This window comes from Pan paniscus, chromosome 4 (assembly GCF_029289425.2).
Source record: "Pan paniscus chromosome 4, NHGRI_mPanPan1-v2.0_pri, whole genome shotgun sequence".
Taxonomy (NCBI): domain Eukaryota; kingdom Metazoa; phylum Chordata; class Mammalia; order Primates; family Hominidae; genus Pan; species Pan paniscus.
In genome coordinates this window covers 76,704,936-76,724,882 of record NC_073253.2, presented here as the reverse complement: position 1 = coordinate 76,724,882, position 19,947 = coordinate 76,704,936, and the positions used below count along the sequence as shown (strand labels likewise).

At 40.8% G+C, this 19,947-nt stretch overlaps 1 protein-coding gene across 1 annotated transcript in view; it reads right to left on the bottom strand.

Annotated features, from left to right (window-relative positions):
- The window catches only part of ADAMTS12 (ADAM metallopeptidase with thrombospondin type 1 motif 12), a 384,174-nt gene that overhangs the window by 59,275 nt on the left and 304,952 nt on the right, over positions 1 to 19,947 (bottom strand). Inside the window, exons 17-18 of the mRNA XM_003818504.6 lie at positions 13,531 to 13,657; positions 6,209 to 6,419 (exon numbers count right to left, since the gene is read on the bottom strand). Of these exons, the coding sequence (XP_003818552.3) occupies positions 6,209 to 6,419; positions 13,531 to 13,657 (338 nt within the window). The remainder of the gene's footprint in view (positions 1 to 6,208; positions 6,420 to 13,530; positions 13,658 to 19,947) is intronic.

Below are 19,947 nucleotides of genomic sequence, written 5' to 3'. Positions count from 1 at the left end.
CAGGAGTGCCTGGAACTGGGGAATCCAGAGGGTCAGCGACTCTCAAAAATGTCCCTATCCCTCCATGCTCTCTTCCCTCGGGTGGCAGGGACTTCACATGAGTCTAGCTTTGCTTCCCACTTAGCAATAGACATAGCATTGCCATTTGCTGCCACGTCTTCTATCCCAAGAGCCAGAGAGCTCATTTGTGAACATCGGCATTCAGTCTATTTGGTCACTCTGCATTCCAACACCCCTGTGATGAGCTTTGTACTTTATCGATTCTCAGTACCTTGGTTAAGTGAATGTTTTGTTTGTGTGTTTTTGTCACGCGCAGGAAGGGTCAGTTAAAGATCTTCCTAGACTCTGTGTGTGTCTGCTTTTAGAGCCTCCACCCCATGTCCCATCAAATATATTCAAATGCATTTCTTGTCTCAAGTGAAACGTAACTTTTGCTATAAAAAACATTTGAAATTTTTTTTTCCATTCCAGTTTTAAAAAATGTTTATGGGTACATAGTAGGTGTATATATTTATGGGGTACATGAGATGTTTTGATACAGGCATGCAATGTGAAATAAGCACGTCATAGAGAATGGGGTATCCACCCCCTCAAGCTTTTATCCTTCGAGTTACAAACAATCTAATTATACTCTTTAAGTTATTTTAAAATGTGTAATTAAGTTATTATTGACTATAGTCACCTCATTGTACTATCAAATAGTAGGTCTTATTCATTCTTTCTATTTTTTTGTACCCATTAATCATCCCCACCTTCCCTGCAAACTCTCGCTACTGTTTCTAGCCTCTAGTAACTATCCTTCTACTCTCTATGTCCATAAGTTCAATTGTTTTGATTTTTAGAGCCCTAAAATAAGTTAGAACATGCAATGTTTCCCTTTCTGTGCCTGGCTTATTTCACTTCACATAATGATCTCCAGTTTATCCACGTTGTTGCAAATGACTGAATCTCATTCATTCCTATGGCTGAATAGTACTCCACCATGTATATGCACCACATTTTCTTTATCTAGTCATCTGTTGAGGGACACTTGGGTTGCTTCCAAATCTTAGCTATTGCAAACAGCGCTGCAACAAACATAGGAGTGCAGATATCCCTTTGATAGACTGGTTTCCTTTCTTTTTGGTATATACCCAGCAGTGGGATTGCTGGATCACGTGGTAGCTTAACTTTTACGTTTTTGAGGAACCTCCAAACTGTTCTCCACAGTGGTTAAACTATTTACATTCCTACCAACAGTGTACGAGGGTTCCCTTTTCTCCACATCCTCACCAGCATTTGCTTTTGCCGTCTTTTGGATGTAAGCCATTTTAACTGGGATAAAAGTTGTATCTCATTATAGTTTTGATTTGCATTTCTCTGATGATCAATGATATTGAGCACCTTTTCATATGCCTGCTTGCCGTTAGTATGCCTTCTTTTGAGAAATGTCTATTGAAATCTTTTGTGAAAGGCTTTATTTTTTTCCTGCGCTTTTGAAGTTATTCACTGAAGGTAACATTTAATTTTGGGGAGGCTCTGATTTCTCAGCAATTGTCATGCATAGTCTGAAATTCCAACAGAATGAGAAAAGCCAGTCTACAAATAATTTCCAAACACAAAACATTTCTTATGAATACTAAGAGCTGTCATATTGCTACATTTTGCAGATATTTGAGATGCAGTATGGCAAAGTGTACATTCAGAGTAGACGCTGTGCTGCCTGCGTTCAAATCCTGGCTCCGTGGTTTAGTGGTTATGTGACCTTGGACAAATTTCTAAATGTTTCTATGCCTCAGTTTCTTCACTTGTATTAATAAAATGGGGCTAAATAAGTCATGGTGAAGATTAAATGTGCTAATACCCATAAAAGTACTTAATAGATACATACATAATACATAGTAATAATACATACAAAATGCTTGGTATGTATTTCCTATTAATATGTAATTAAATATTGATTTCTGATTTTGCAGGGTCCTTTTGTTTTTATAGATGCAATGCATGAGGGTTTTTTTCAGGTCTCAAATAGTTGTGCAGGCCCTTGAAAAATCTGTAGGCCCCAAGCACTGCGCTTATAGTGTTTCATGCATAAAATGAATGAGCTCCCTGAGCTCAAGGAGAGGATAGGTGAAAACTTAAGGGGCCACAAATCAGTTCCTTCAGTACATTTGGGTACGACTGATTGAACAAGGTTTGCAAAATCAGAGTAGCATGGAAAATAGACTTTTGTCTTCTTGTCTGATAATAATTTAGTGAACACTTACTTTTTACCAGGCACTACGCTAAGTGTTTGCATGAATTATCTTATTCAATTCTTACAATAATCCTATCTTTCTCAGTGACAACAGGCTAAGAGAGAATTAGCACTGGCTCAAGGCCACACAATTAGATTGCCAGGGCTGGAAAACCTAGAAAAATTACCACCTATCATTACTATTAGTCTAATTACTAGGAGAAATAACATGTTGGTTCATAATTGAGCAAACTGAGGTCCTATAAGGAAAAATCATTTTCCTAAGACTGTTCAATATGCAATACAAGTTTATGCAATACAAGGCCAGAACTAAGATGGTTTCTCCATGATCTCAGCCAGGACTCTTCCCACTTCCCTTTCTGCCAAGGATGCACTAGTCAAACATTTATTAAGTACATGGTGGTTATCCATGTATCCATCCATCCATCCATCCATCCATCCATCCATCCATCCATCCCTCCAAGGAAAAAGATGGCATAGGTTTTTACAAAGTATCTGACTAAACCATTGGAGCCATGATTAAAAATCTCATATAATTTTGGCAATTTATTTTAAAGCTCTCATTGGGGGTACCAGGGGTGTCTCTTGAAGAAGAAGTACCCTTCCATCTATCAGAAAGAAAGAATTATGGAACCCACTGGGCTGCCCTTGTTGCCCTGGTTGTCTGGATGCACTGGGTTAAACTGAAAGCTTCATCAAAATAACCCTATTATTCTCATGTTTAGCATGTTGCTCTCTGCTCCCACGTGTGGCTACAACTTCTAGTTCACCACTTCAATGTCTAGAGCCCTTTTATTGTAAACTGCCTGAAATGCCTTTGGAAAGGAAAACTGTATAAACAAACACACACATCCTGGCTTCTGGAGTGTCCTGTTTGCCACACATACACATTTGAACCCAGGAAGCCATGCTCTAGGGGCTGTGCCCTTCACTACTAGACTGGCTGCCTCTCACAAGGCATGTGCCTGAAATGGTGTATCTGGGAAGTAAGGGAGTCACAGTAACTTTGATACCTGGTCTCTGATTACAATAAATAGCGTTCCCTTCTTTACTCTTTAAGTCCACAAAGTAGGGTGGGCAAAACCAGGATAAGATTCTTGGTAAAACCTGAGATTGGAGGTGAGAATCAGGTATCTAGAACATAAGCTTAGAGAAAAGGGGCTGGTCACAGGGGGCAGGAAAGCCTGCCTGGGGCAGCAGGGGAGAGAGCTCCCCTTTCTGATCCCTGCTGGGACAGGGATGAGTGTACCAACCTGGCACGGCTGAGCCCACTCTCCCCTCACTGCTTGAGTTGGTGGAGTGCTTTGAAAGGAGCTCATGAATGTACTTCCTCTTTCTTCTCACTTAGGTCAGCCCAGAGAAGGCCATTTTACAGGAGTCTAGAAAGCTGTCAGTTCTTGGGCCTTTTGGATCAGTAACTTTACAGTTTTAGACCATCCAGGGTGATGAAAATGACAAATGCAGATGAAAATGACACAGTGCAGACCAAATGATGGCTGGAGCACTATCCTGCTTCAAATGATGTTGGTCTCCAGACAAAATCTAGATAATAAATACTGCCTGCCAAGAATCACTATGTCACCTCTCTTTAAAAAAAGTATCTGGGCATAGTTAGAATGTCAAAGACATTTCATCATACTCCAGCAAAGTTCATTAGGAGGTTATTAGTAAGAGAGCAGATAGAAGAAAGGAAGACCCATTTGATGAATATTTTGATACTGATTTAACTAAAAGCACTTCCAATGACATCTTCTGAATGAGGGCATTGGCCCAGCCTTTCTGCTCAGCTCTGTCAAGTGGAAGCTAGAAACTGTCCATGTGTGGTCCGTTGACTATGCAATGGCCTACATATGGCATCACAGACCCAAGTGCTTCTTACATCATGCCAACTTTTTGGTCTCTTGTTCTCCAGTTAAGACAGGTTACTACGCTTCCCATAAACATGAACACATTAAGAAGAACTCCTCAGCCAAATCTGTAATTGCAGTCCTCTGAAAAAGCATTAAGATGTTGGCAATTAGTAAATTCTACATGACAAGAATTATTAACAGTTTTGGATGCGGCCAACACATTTTTGGTAAACAGATTTAATAGGCCAGTCACAATACTCCATTCAGCCTTATTTTGACAACACTGTAATTCACAGAAACCTAGGTTGCAGTGGACTAATAAGGCAGGCCAGCCAAATGCTGTGATTATACTCTCCCAGGAATAGCAAAAAGAATGTATGGCTTATCACTGATGTGTGTACATACATCTGTGCGTGAATCAGTAATACACCCATATTTGTATGTAGGTATATTTCTTTGCATGCATATCTTTATCCTTCCTTTCCTTTTTTCTTTTTCTTTTCTGGATCGTATCTCTCCCACTGGATGGAAGTTCTTACCATCTAGGGACCATACTTTCTGTTTCTTTTTTTTTTTTAAATTTCACCTAGATGCCCAAGAGAACATCCTGTACAGATTCAGAAGGTAAATAAACCTAAACTGTGACATAAGCTAATAAAAGGGAGTCTTGGAAATAAGGTTTCATCAAAGCTGCTGTATTTAAATGAGTGTTTTGCTTTCAAATAGGTATCTTCAGAGATGGTATCTTTGCTTACACAAATTTTAGAATTTTTCTTTCAGAGCAGGTGAAAAGCAATCTGTCACATATTTATCATCAAATATTTTTTAGACACAAAGATTTTGATCACATTATTCATTTATCCATCAGGCCCCATTCTAATTGACTTTCTGTGGCATTCTCCTGAATCAGATATTCTCCATTTTCTCCTGAATCCTCACAGGAGTTCCTAAAATATCCTGAGCAATGGTGGCATTATTGTTATTATTATTATTTTGAGACAGGGTCTCACTTTCTCACCTAGGCTGGAGTACAGTGGCATGATATCAGCTCACTACAGCCTCGATCTCCCAGTCTCAAGCGATCCTCCTGCCTCAGCCACCCAAGTAGCTGGGACTACAGGCATGTGCCACCATGACTGGCTAATTGTATTTTTCATAGAGATGGGGTTTCATCATGTTGCTTGGGCTGGTCTCAAACTCCTAAGCTCAAGTGATCCTCCTGCCTCGGCCTCCTAAAGTGCTGGGATTACAGGTGCCTGGCCAGTGGTAGCATTATCATGGAAGCATACGGCTTCTCAAGGAAGCTCGTAAGATAAAGTCAGCATCCATCTCTAAACTCTGGCCTGTTAATTTTTAAAAAACATGTATTTTCTAGTTATTCCTTAGGCTGTTCACTGAACTGCACACAGAGAAGCAGAGCTGAGGCCCTTGGAGACTTTGGGGCCTTCCACTAAAAACTGGGAACATGACAATGCCTGATGAAACCAGATTCCAAAGTGACCCAAAGAAAATTAAAGCCTGAGAGAGCTTTTCATAACCTTCCAGCTTACTGATTTCCAATTATAGTCAGATAATTAGATCAAATTAATTTTGGGAAAATGCAACATTTATCTGAACTTGTGTGTCTGATAATAGATGTTATAAACCTTGGTCTGGTTTGGACTTGACACATGGTGAATAGATGGATAATTTGAGGGGATTTTTCTTAGCGTCAAGCGACACTCTTTTGGTTTGGGTTAACTACAGTGATGTGCAGTCAATGTTTTATAAACCACTTTTGGGGTGTGTGGGAGGTCCCTTTTCTGCTACCAGTGGTTTAACAATGGGCCTGGCCAAGCTTCTGATGATTTATTAACTAGTTGTTGTGATCCTGTACTGGGAGTGGGGAGTCTACCTCACCCCTGTCAGATAGTAAGCTGACCATTGAGCAAGTGGGAGCAAGATCCCCTATGAATGGAAAATAAGCAGTGGACACAGGAAAGGCAGGAGACAGGCCAGGGGTGATGAACACTGGCTATTTTGCAATTTTACCTAGGGTCACTTTGGATTGGATAATGAGAAGGAAGGCAGGGGCTGATGAAGCTTGAATAATGCCAGTTTCCCCTCCGAGCCCTGAGCTCACCTCACTCCAGTTGCCCACTGTCCAGTCCGAGGGGCACAGGATGTCTCTGTTGCAGGAAAGGAGAGTCTTGGGCTTCAGCAGGTGCTGGCAGTCTGTGGGCGGGAGAGCCTGCTCGTCAGAGCCCATGGTCTGGATGCACAGCACGGTTCGCTTCTTCTCCCCGTGGGGCCCGCATGTCGCCGAGCATGCTTCCCACTCCCCTGCCCACCACCTGCAGGCAAACATGGATATGTGAGAGAAGATCGCCAACTTACGCATATGTTCCATTCAACCACTGAGACAGCAGGGGCAGAAATGCAGATCACAGGGCTGGGAGGGCCATGGAGACACTCCAACCCACTAGGGGGCGTGCTGCAGACAGGGCCACCGTGTCTTCAATCATAGCTCCGTAGCTCTGCAGGGCGCCTGGCATAAGCAGTTGCTAAATACGCATGTTTTTGAATGAGAAAAAAATATATATGCATGCCCTCTCTTTTCAGGAAGAAAACTGAGGTCCAGGGTTCTGCTGTGCAACTTTAAGCAAGTTTAAGCCTCGCTTTCTCATTATTCAATGGGTGTGAAAATATATTTTCTTTATATGACTGTTGCGTTGTGCATGAAATGAAAGACCAATTCATGTAAAGTGCATAGTACAGAGCCTGACATATAACAAGAACTCAAGCATTTGTTATGATTTATTGTTATTTTGACCATGCTATTGAATAAAAGAGTCCAATTAGACTCTAGGTCTCCTGGCTTTTAATTGAATGTAAAGTAGCTACTTAAACATAAATTTTTAAATTATTTAGGAGGCGATCAATCAGGGATATTGCCTTTATTTTTTTCCCTATCTCCTGCAGTCTACTTGTTAATATTCTCACTGGTCCCTTTGATAAGAAATGAGTAGAAAAAGAATAAACTTAAATAAAATCTTTTTTTACTCAATAATCTAGGATGTGGGCCCACTGGTTACATAGAAGTAGCTTTTGAAAATGGCAGGGAGCCATCTCTTGTCCATCTTCTCCATTATTGTGCAAATCTTCCCCAACACCGAAGACAGATTGAGTGTCTTCACCCAGTGTGGTTTGGGTCCATTATTTTTCCTATGTACAGCCCGCTTGTCCATCCCTTCATATAGTAACAAGTGGGACACTTCTATTTTTCATGGGAAAATAGTACACTGGGGGAAGTCCTTCATTCCTGACTTCAGGAAAGCCTCCTGACTTGAGACAGCATTGAATTTTGGTAATTTTGAAGATAAAACTTTTTACTTTTATTTTTGTTTACTAAATATTATATTTATTTGTGTAGAATTTCTTTTGATTGTGACACTTTTAAACTCAAGTTAAAAATATCAGAAGAAAGCAATTCCTCAATTCAATCATATTCTTCATTTAATAAGTAATTGAGATTACTTATTTATTCTTTGGTGTTTAACATCAGTGGATAAAGAGCTAATAATATTGGAACAGTATGATGTGAAACCAAATAAGTGCCCCACTGTATTAATCTAATTACTTTGTCCTACCTCTGACTTTTCTAAAGGAGGGCAGGCCAAGGGAATATATAAAGTGCCATTCTGAAAAGGTCTTAATCTGAGTTGGTTGAAAGCCTAATTTATCTAAGTACTTGCTACAGGGCTTTCAGCTGTATTACTGCAAAGTGATAATAGACGTTCTTGTTTTCTCTTCTTGGAGTTTTCTCTACAGTCCCTTAGGGGACATATTGCCTGTGATTTTGCTATAGTCTGAATGTGTTCCCCAAAACATATGTGTTAGAAACTTAATCCTCAATATAACAGTGTTGGGAGGTGGGATCTGATGGGAGGTGTTTAGATCGTGAGGGCTTTACCATCATGAATGGATTAAGGCCACTTGAAAAAGGATTTGGGAGTGGTTTACTCCCTCTCACTCTTCTGTATGAGGACATGAACGTTTGTCCTCTGTTGCCCTTCCTCCTTCAGCCTTATGAGGATGAAGCAAGAAGATCCCCGCCAGATCAAATGAACCTCCAATCTTGGCCATCCAATCTCCAGAACTGTGAGAAATGTTTATTTTTAAAAGAAATTTATTTTTTATTTTTATAGAGAAAGGGTCTTGCTTTGTCACCCAGGCTAGTCTCGAACTCCTGCGCTCAAGTAATCCTGCCGCGGCCTCGCAAAGTGCTGGGATTACAGAGTGAGCCACCATACCTGGCCACGAAATAAATTTGTTCTTTATAAATTACCCAGTCTGTGGTATTCTGGTACAGCCACACAAAATGGACTAAAACAGCTTAGTCTTAGTCTCACAAGATTAAAGTGAAAACCATCTTCTTCTTCCTTTTTTTTTTTTTTTCCTGTAAAGGTCTTGCAGGTCCAGGGCTCAGGAGCCATGGTCCAATTGTTCTCTGCTGCCCATCTCATTCTTTTGGGTGTTTGCCATAATCCCACCTCTTGTTGGAGGTTTCTAAAATACTGTTTTTATATTTATGGAGATTTTATGTTTTATCTAAATGTCTAAGTGTGTGTGTGTGTGTGTGTGTGTGTATGTGTGTGCCTATGTTTGAGATCTTTGAAGAGCCTGTAGTTGTTCCAGAATTCTGTAAAAGTTTACTGTAGTTTGGATACGAGTCCTCTCTGAGATCAAGTAGAAGGGATGGGTTAGAGACCCTTTGAACCTCTCTTTTATTTTTAAAAGAACCCTTCTTTTATCAGTAGCTTCTACTGATTCCCCTGTCAGTATATGTTCCAACAGCGCTGATCGCCAACAAACCAGGACACGTCACTCTTTCTAACCTTCATTACTCAGATAAATGAAAGTCCAAAACTGAATTTGTTAAACCCTTGCTGAGAATAGTAATTTCCTTTAAGAAATCAAATTTTATAATTATCATCTTTCTTTGTACTAATATTTTTCCTAATAGAATTTACATTCCAAAATCCGATTCAACTAAACATTTCAAATTCTGACAAAACCATGACTACAGTATAAGCACTCTTACCTCCTGGCTCTGTGTACACATTGTCTCCATATTCTTATTATATCCCATTCTTCCAGCCTCATTTTCCCTAGCTTTCTTGTCCCCTACACACACCATGCTCAGTCCTTTTCCCTCTTTCATGGGCTTTTCCCAGTCTCAGTGATCTTATTCCTTTCATTTAGATCAGAAGGTCTCAATCAGCAGAGATTTCTGCAGCTTCCCTCCCCAGGGGACATTTGGGAATGTCTGAAGACATTTTTCGTCGTCACAAATCAGTGGTGACAGGGAAGGGGGGATGGGTTTCTATTGGCATCTAGTGGATAGAGTCCAGGGATACAGCTAAACCTCCTACATTGGCACTAGACAGCTTCCCACAACAAAAAACTATCCAGCCCAGTAAGCCGGGCGCGGTGGCTCACGCCTGTAATCCCAGCACTTTGGGAGGCTGAGGTGGGCGGATCACCTGAGGTCGGGAGTTCGAGACCAGCCTGACCAAAATGGAGAAACCCCATCTCTACTAAAAAAAAAAAATACAAAAATTAGCTGGGCGTGGTGGCACATGTTTGTAATCCCAGCTACTTGGGAGGCTGAGGTAGGAGGATCGCTTGAACCTGGGAGGCAGAGGTTGCGGTGAGCCGAGATTGCGCCATTGCACTCCAGCCCGGGCAACAAGAGCGAAACTCCGTCTCAAAACAAACAAACAAAAAAAACAAAAAACAAAACAAAACAAAAAAAACTATCCAGCCCAAAGCAGCAATAGCGTTGAGGTTGAGAAACCTTGATTTAAGTCATATGCCATTATTTTGTGGACTGAAACCTACATGTAGCCGCCAGAGTTTAAAAAAATCACTGTCAGAGGTTTATTGAGTACTTTGGATATGCTAGGCACTATCGCAGCTGTGGCCTAGCAGAGCTTTGCTTTGCTGAAAACCAAAATTCAGAGAGAAGTCAGTAGGGAGAAGGGACTCAAATAACCTCTTTCTGGAGTCAGATATATTAAATTTTCAAAGAATTTCTTTCTTGACAGCCTACTCTCTCCTGGAACATGCTCTACAAGGCTTTCATCCTGAAAGCCATTGGCAATGTAATATATATTTTTTTATGTTTAGATAATCAAAAGTTTTTATTAAATCTTAAAAAAAACTCTCTCAAATACTCCTTTGGGGAAGAACACAGAATGTTGAAATTGGTTGTAAAAACAAGATATTACTGAAGAAAAATGATCCAGAAATAAATAAGATTAAACCTTGCACAGGAAATTTTTTGGGAAAGGAAATGACAGCTCCCAGAGATGGGTATGAACTTTTTAGAGACCATGGAAATTCGGTGACAGAAGAAGATATTGCATCTTGAAATTCGTGTACAAGGAAACTAGTGAACTAAGCTTGCAAAAACAAATAATATTAGTTCATTATTTATTTATTTTTAAAAAAGCAAATCGCCAGGCACGTGGGCTCATGCCTGTAATCCCAGCACTTGGGGAGGCTAAGGCGGGTGGATCACTTGAGGTCAGGAGTTTGAGACCAGCCTGGCCAACATGGTGAAACCTAATCTCTAGTAAAAATACAAAAATTAGCCAGATGTGGTGGTGTGCGCCTGTAATCCCAGCTACCCACGAGGCTGGGGCAGGAGAATTGCTTGGACCTGGAGGCATGACTTAGTTTTGGAGTCAGGCATTCATAACATTTTTATTGTGTTTTAATGTGAGAGAAAAAGTTTAAATGTAGGAGATTCTGGTTCTAATACTGAAACCTGCTTATCCTGAGATCCTAGGCAGCAGCATGGTGTAGCAGCACATACAGATCCAGCACAGCAAACAGATCTGGGTTCAAATCCCGACTCTACAATTTGTAGCTAAGTGACCTAGGAAAATTTTGGTGAAAGCTTTAGAGTCTTCATTTGTATAATGAGCATAAATGTATCTACAAATTAGGGTTGCTTACAGGCTTAAATGATATGATTATGTGGAAACAGCTTGGAAAATAGTGCATTCTTAAAAAGTGCTAGTTTTTAACACAGGAACAGAAAACCAAATACCATGTCATGTTCTGACTCATAAGTGAGAGTTGAACAATGAGAACACATGGACACAGGGAGGGGAACATCACACACTGGGGCCTGTAGGGAGTTGGGGGGCAAGGGGTGGGAGAGCATTAGGACAAATACCTAATGCAAGCGGGGCTTAAAACCTAGATGATGGGTTGATAGGTGCAGCAAACCACCATGGCACATGTATATCTATGGAACATCCTGCACATTCTGCACATGTATCCCAGAACTTAAAGTAAAATTTAAAAAAAGAAGTGCTAGTTTTCTCTGCAGCCATTTCCCCTAGGGTATGGCATCAAATTTCTCTGAACCTTTATCTCCTCATATACCACCTCAGAGTAATACCCATACCCTGTCTTATGACTATTTCATAAATATTTGTAGAAGCTAAAATGCAATCATAAATAAAAAGGACTTTTGTAAATTGGCCATTGATATGGCTTGGCTGTGTCCCCACTCAAATCTCAGCTTGAATTATAGGTCCCATAATTCCCACGTGTTGTGGGAGGGACCTGGTGGGAGATAATTGAATCACAGGGGCGGATTGCCCCATACTGTTCTCATGCTAGTGAATAAGTTTCATGAGATTTGATGGCTTTATTAGGGCAAAACCCTTTCACTTGGCTCTCATTCTCTCTTGTCTGTAGCCACATAAGACATGCCTTTCCCCTTCTGCCACGATTGTGAGGCCTCCCTAACCACATAAAACTGTGAGTCCATTAAACCTCTTTTTCTTTGTAAGTTATCCAGTCTTCATTATATCTGAATGTTTCATGCAGTTCTACTTAGCTTATTATATCCTACTTGAGAGTGCATTTTCAGAAATTATACCTGTATGTATTATATTGTGCCTAATTAACATTCTCAGCAGTCAAAACTCTCACAGTTCATGAACTCTGTGGAGTAGTAGGCAATGGACTAGCTCTAAGAAAGGCTGTCTTCCCTGCCTCATTCTTCCCTGAGAAAGTAACATAACTGCAATTTCATGTAAAACCTAGTGCTAGCCTTATCTTCCCTTGTCATTTCTAGTTCTTCCTGGCAGAAGAACCACAGGAAGGAGCTACAGCACGGTGAGGCAATGACACATTTCTGTCCTGCTTCAATAGTTGTGGGGTCCGGCTCCTACCTAGAAAAAGCCACAGAACAGAAGAGAAAATAAACCTCTCTCTCTGAGCTGAGAATACCCTGGCCTCTGGGTCCTGCCTGTTTGGACTGCTAAGAGACTGACATCACTTTTTTCAACTGTCTTGTCCTGACTCTTCTTTCTAACCTAGTTCTTGGATATTTATCACATTCTAGCTCTTCTTTAGAATCCACCCTGTCACCTGTTTGATTTGAGTCTCCCCCTTGTTTAAATGCCTCATAGTGTGTCTGCTTAGAACTGGGATGAATGCTTGATGGACTCTGCAACATAAATACATCCCTGTTTAAGGTTGCCAGAGAATGAAGACACTTTCTGGAAATCAACCAATATTCCTTCCTTTCTTCCTCTTTCCTCTCCCTTTTTCTCTCCCTCTTTTCTTCTTCTCCTTCTTCCTCCTTTTTCTTTTTCCTTTCTTTTTTTCTCTCTCTTTTTTTTAAACATAAGCCTGGCATAATAACATCCCAACTACCTTCTAGGATCCCAATCTCTTGAACCAATGTGATTAGCAACACCCTGAATATTGCTGAATATCTCTATAACAGTGGCTGTCAACTGAGGATGATTTTACCCCGTAGTGGATATCTGTCAATGTCTGCAGACATTTTTAGTTGTCATAGCCTGGATTGGGAGGGAGGGAGTTCTACTAGCATCTAAGTAAACACAGGCCAGCAATGCTGCCAAGCCTCCTGCAATTCACGGGCAGCCCCCCACAACAAAGAGTCAGCCAGCCCCACATGCCAGTAATGTCAAGATTGGGAAAACCTGCTCTCTGAGCCCCCTCTTCTGGACAGCCTGAAGTACAAGTGGGTACTGTGATCGGAAGGTGCCAACCTTTTGTCTGAAGGCTGGCGTTGCACTGGTAAAGCCCTTGGAAAAGACAACTCTATGGTAAAACTACTTTTGGGTGATCCACTTAGCATTCTCTTCACCAATGCTTTGGCAGTTAGTCTTGCCAAATAATTAAACACAGAACACATCACCTTGTGAAAATACTGCTCTTGGGAGAATATGTCCTCACAGCTTGCCACAGGCTCCAACAGCATAGCCACAGAAAACTCTAACCACGTTCTTGTATTTATCCAAATAACAAAACCACACAATATTTCTTTATCAGCAAGCACTAGGTCACTCTTGAGTCAGACATCACTGTAGGCAGACACACAGAGCTCCAGCTGTTAACGATGGTTACCTGGGTGGACAAGCCTTTTCATGGCACTTCTTCTGTCTCCCATTGGGCTGTGTTTCTGGGTCACAGAATGTAGCTTTCACCATCCCGCGGCCCTTCTTTATGCAATGGGCAGTTTGGCGGCGGATACCTGGGGGTCAGAGAGAAAGATTCACACATATTGAATCCTGAGCCCACATGCTCATGGTCAGGTGAGGTACCTGACCATGTCAACGATCATGCTGACGGCTGATGGGAAAGTTGTTCAAAAGTTACTTGGTTTTAAAGGAGGGATGAAGAATAGGGACCTCTTACAATTCACCCTGGTGCTGTAGCTGGCAAGAGGAGGAGGAGAGCTTGCCTAGGAAAAACTGTAGATCATAGAGGTAGGAGGTAAAGTCTGTTCCATAGATTACAGTCCAGCCATGGAGACGAGACTAACCCACACATGCCAGGTGGAAAACCAAATGAGATTTAAATAATGAAAGTAGGTTGGGCGCAGTGGCTCACACCTGTAATCCCAGCACTTTGGGAGGCAGAGGCAGGTGGATCACTTGAGGTCAGAAGTTCGAGATCAGCCTGGCCAAAATGGTGAAACCCCATCTCTACTAAAAATACAAAAATTAGCTGGGTGTGTTGGTGGGCTCCTGTCATCTCAGCTACTTGGGAGGCTGAGGCAGGAGAATCCCTTGAACCCAGGAGGCGAAGGTTGCCGTAAGCTGAGATCGTGCCACTGCACTCCAGCCTGGGTGACAGAGCGAGAATCTGTCTCCAAAATACTTCTGCTACTACTAATGAAAGTAGATATCATCACCAGGTGTTATGAGGCAATTGCTACATTATTAGCTTAATTAAAGGATAGAGGAGACAGATATCTTTATATTAGTTGAGGTCAGTGAATTCTGAAAGACTGAAATACAATTTAAAATAATGTCGTGAAGTTTGAGATGTTATGTTTTTTAAAATACAGGGATTTGATAGCAAGGATTGATAATCCTGCTGCTTTCAGAGACCAGGTAGTTAATGTAAGTAAGGGACTCACACAGAGTCTATAGGCAAATGAAGCCTTGTCCCAGGCACTGTTCTAAACTATGTGTATTTATATCAATAATGTATTACCTGTTATCTATTATGATGTATAATAACCCAAACCTCTCAACAACCCAATGAGATCAGCACCATCATTATCATTATCTGACAGGTGAAGAAACTGAGGCACAGTGAAGTCACAAAGGTTGAGAAAGGGAAAGGACCACTGACTTTGATAACTAGGACATCATTAGCAAGGGAACGTAGAGGAGTGGCCAGACTGTCATGGACTGAAGTGAAGGGGCAGTGAAGAAGCAACTCAGCATCTCCCTTGAAAGGGCTAGTGCTCACATGTGACATGTGAAACACTGGGTAAGAATACTAAAGACTAAGAACCCTGAAAGGCGGAACAATCTGTACAAAGGCTGGCACCCTGAGCTCTCAGGATGTCTAGACCTTGTGTGGGCTCACTGGTGTACAGAACTCCAGAAGTGGAAAGGCCCCAAGCAATCCAACGAGCTGGTCACCTCCTCCCTTTACAGCCAAGGACACTGAGGGGCTTTCCTGCAGTCACACAGCTGGCAGGACTGACCTGGAACCTGCTGTCCTACCACCCACCACCTTGCGCTGCCTCAGCATGGACTCGCTTCAGCCAAATCCCCCTGATGCCAGATGGCATCTTGTCACTTAAAAAAGTGTCAGAGGGAGTTGCAAAACAGTAAGTAAACCCTTTAAAAAAGAACAATTTTTTTTTGAGAAAATTCTGTTTTCAAGAGACAAGTAAACCTTCAACCACTCAGGCTTTCTCAACTAACAGATGTCGGTGGAATAGAGACTCGGCTCATTGACATCAGAGAAGCTGACATGCATCTGCCATTGGAGAGTGGGGGAAAAAAGTTTAGCTGCTTAGAAGTTTCATTAAAGCTTGGGTGGTTTGGCAAATTCTTGATGTCAAAACATGAAAAGGACTGTCAGATGACTGTAACAGGTTGGAAACATTCCAAAAAGGCTTGTATCTGTGCACGAATAGCAAAGGTAAGTGTGCTTAGTGTCCCTGTCTCCAGAAGGGCACAAAACCTTACATAAAATCCCCTTCGGAAAGTTAATAACATGGCATGGGTCAATCCACTGCACCAGCTGGGAGATGAATGGATAGGCCAGGCAGATGTCATCAAGGGCAAAAGGAAAAGGGATAACTATGTTTCAGAGTTTCTCCACTGACATTAATGGTCCTGGTGACCATTACTCTTCTCTTGGCAACTGCATTCTTACATGCTACAGCCCTTGTATGTGCCAGGTACCAAGCTAAGCCCAATCTTCCAATGAGGGCCCCAACCCAGTAGGTCGACCCCCTGACATTATAGGATAGCCAAGGGCTTCTTTCTTAAGTCTGATGCTTGTGTGTTCATTTGGTAAAATTTATCAATTCATTTCTTATCTATTCCTGGTTAAATTAAAAAAAAAAAAGAAAACAAATAGAATCCAAGCGTCCTGAGTTCTAGTCCCTACTTTCCCTTCTACACATCACTGGGTTTAGTCTGTAGGAAAATGAGAACAGTGATATTCATGCTGTTGGAGGGCAGGAAGCTCAGCTAGTTTATCCTAGAAGCATCTCTTACATTTTAAAAGTGATACTCCATAAAAGGAAGACAAAGTTTAATCATTGGAAACCTTGGATAATGAAAGGATCTGGTTAATATAATTTTATGGTTAACCTAGAAAATGGTTTGTTGAAACGATTGTCAGAATGTTTCAAAATGATATTAGTTCATATTGCCTTCGTGAGTGTGCATATGGCAGCTCATATTTTCCAAAGGTGGCTGCAACAATATTCTCCCATTCAGCGTGCTCTTCTACAACATGACCTTGTCATCCCTCACTGAGACACAGAGTCTAATTCCCCTGGCCTTGAACTAAATGCAGAAGTGATGCTGTGTGACTTCAGAGGCCAGATTAGAAAAGGCCAAGCAACTTCATCTGCTGCATCTGTGTCTCACTCTCGGGACACTCCAGCTACCACAGTGGGGAAACTCAGCGCCCTTGGAAAGGCCACATGTAGGTCAACAGTCAGCCCCAGATGAACCTAGCCCTTGGATCAACCGGCTCAGGTGTCACTCACATGAATAAAACAGCATTCAGATGGTTCTAGCCCCCAGGCATTTGAGTCTTCCTAGCCAAAGTGCCAAACACAGTGGAACAGAGGCACAGCATACCCAATGTGTCCTGTCTCAATTTCTGACCCACAGGATCTGTGGCATAATAAAGGGGTGGATGTTTTACTACACTAATTTAAGGGTGTTTTGTTATATACCAGGAGTAATGGAAAGAACACTCAATAAATGTGAGCTTTCTTCTTTCCTCCAGTCAAGACCCAGAGCTGCAATTGAGCTTGGCTTGCTATAGTCCAACCATGATTGATTTTATTGATTTTTCATGTTCTTTTCTCTTGTGCTACAGTTCTTCTGTTTTCCCTCCAGATCCACTGTGCCCCCTTCTCTTCCCTGCCCTAAACCTCAAGAAGGTCATCCTGTGGATTGCTGTGGCTTCCCATGAGATTTGGGAAATGGAGGCACTATCTCTTTGTTTAACTTCTCCTCCCCCTTAATTCTTTAGGCCTAGGGATGGTAGCCTTATTCCCCTGACCCTTCACTGTTAATGGGCAGGGGCAGTAAATTACCTTTCTTAATTTCCCTAAACCCTACCCATACCTTTGACAGTAGGCAAGGTCATCAGCTTGACTGTTCCAGCTGTTCCCTGCTGGGTCCCTAACTGGTAATATCTCCCTTGCAGTAAAAATCCTAAACTATTCATCTTCAGTGATACACTCATTAACTCTGAAAATCGATTGCTGAAATAAAATCTTTCTTTGACATAGGATATTGTAATATCTCTTGTGGAGGGGGTTCAAATCAGTCATCTTTTTAAGAGCAGTTATCATTATGTGACACTGCAAATGCAGGAAATACAACACATTCAGCTAAGTCTATGTGACCTTGATCTTTCCCTGGAAATTAAAGAAAGATAAATGATATTGGCTTTTTATTTGGCTTGCTATTTTTTCCCTTTCTCTTCTATACTAAATATAGTCCCAAAAGAAATTCCAGCTAATTAAGGATGCCAATCAATCAATATGTTGCCACAGCACTAAGTTAACTGTTTATCTGGAAGCGCTTACTTCAAAAGACACAAAGTAGAAATCAGTTGCATTCCAAAATATATGAGAACTAAATTCAAAATGTTATTTCCAGATGATTCTGAATGCCTTTCCCCACGTAGCAACCAGAACGTTGCCATGCAGCAGTACTTAGTAAATCTCATTGGATACTAGCAATGAAAGGTCAACTAAGTGCCTTTAAAAGAACTGTCTTCCTGTACTCTAAACAGGAGTACTCATCTTGAATGAAAATTATGCCTCAATATAAGGAATAAGCAATGTTCCTTACGTCTAAAAGAAAATGACATAGCTCATCATATTCTCAATTCAATATCCAGATTGTAAAATCAGGGGAGTTTGTTATGGTTAATTAAATTTGATTCAAAAATTCAGTTTAGACAACTGAAAGACTTAGATAAAACAAGTGAAGACATAGCTTATTGTAATGACTTATGGTTAAAACTATAGTATTTCCTGTTATGTATAAACTTAAGATTAGATACTTAAGGCAGTGAACATTTAATTACAGCATGTGAAAGTTTCAAGGCATTGTATACTCAATCTTTAAAATACTGGTAAGGTTTCTTTTTTAAAATAACCATTTAAGTGAGAATGATACCAGTACAAGTTAAATTGCACATTAGCACATAAATTACAATCCTCCCCAAATTAGACATAACATTGATTTTAATAATAGAAAATGATAACAATTCTGTGACTCAATAAAGAGCTTGTCACTTACAATTCCCCTAAATAAGTAGCAAACATTAACTTCACAAGAAGAAGAGAAGTGTGGGAATTGTTTATCCGTCCGTCTCTCTTGTCAATGAGTCCATTCTTAGCCAACTTTCACTTTGGGTTCCCACTAAATATTTACCTTTTTTCTTTCTGGCTCTCTTGGTTTCTTCACCAGTTTTCATGCTCTATGAGTTCAGATCTACCCTTCATAATGAAGGCTCTGTCAAGGACAGCTTGGGTCTCATGACTATACAAGCTCAAACACATTTAAGAGTGAGTGTGTGTGTGTGTGTGTGATCAACAATCACAACATTGACAGCACCATCAAAACTGGAACTGGTTTTGGATCCTGCTTTTAACATTTACTTACTGAGTAATCTTGGACAATCCTGCTAACCTTCTCAAGCCTCAATTACCTTGTCCTCATCTTCAGGATGGCAAAAGATTATAGTATAGGGTTGTTGTGAGGACAAAATGATGTATGCATCCTCATATGCCCACGATGTACCCTAAGTCCTGGTACTATACTGAATGCACATAGTAGGACCTTGAGAAAAGTTTTGTAACCTGAATCCAAAGCCTCTTTGTAACCCACTCATCCAATAGTGAATATTAACTCCCTCTAAAATTCTGCTTCCTGCACCTCATAAGATCAGGGTTGGCTTCACACTCTGAGGCTAGGGAATAAAGCGAACTCAACTCATCCAATTCAATGAAGCCGTAGTTTTCATACTTCTGTGATGTAAACTCCTTCCTACAAACAACTAGACCCTTGTTACACAATTCATTTTTATTTCCTAGCTCAAAAGAACATTGACATTGACTTCAATAACCACAAATATTGAATGTATATTAGATAATAAGATATTATTTTACTATCATCATTTGTTGAAACCTATACCTCTCACATCAGTAAAACTCCAAGCCACTACTTTTTCTCTCCCTGAAATGCCAATGAACTGTTACATAAGTTCATAAGTTGACTGTCAAGATTACGGGTAACATAAGAATTTATATAAGAAATGCTTAAATAAGGTGCTTAAAGAATGTTTAATAGTCTTAGGTAGAAAAAGATTCTGCCCTATGAAGGAGATATTTTCAAAATTCACCACAATCAAGAGTATTCCTGCCTGATTATGACTCCCTTTCTGTGTCCAAGTCAGGGACCTCATTCACTTAAAGAAAATCAGAGGCCTACAATGCCTCACAGCTCTCATGGGTTAACAAAAAAGCAGGCAGTCAGCATTCCACAGAGCACACTGAGCAAGGCAAAGCTCCACAGAAACCAACTGAGAAATTCCAGGCAACCGCATTATTAAAGAACAAAACTAAGGCCTTGAAATAAGGGCAGGATAAATCTCTGCTGGCCGCACAGGGTAAAAAATGGAACTAGGAAGGCTGGCTAAATAACAGACCATTAGATTAGCCACTCTGATTAAGGATTCTCATTTCTTCATTAGTGAACTACAACAGAAAGGTTATCAGACCTCCACTGTATATTACTAGTAGTTTATTTTATA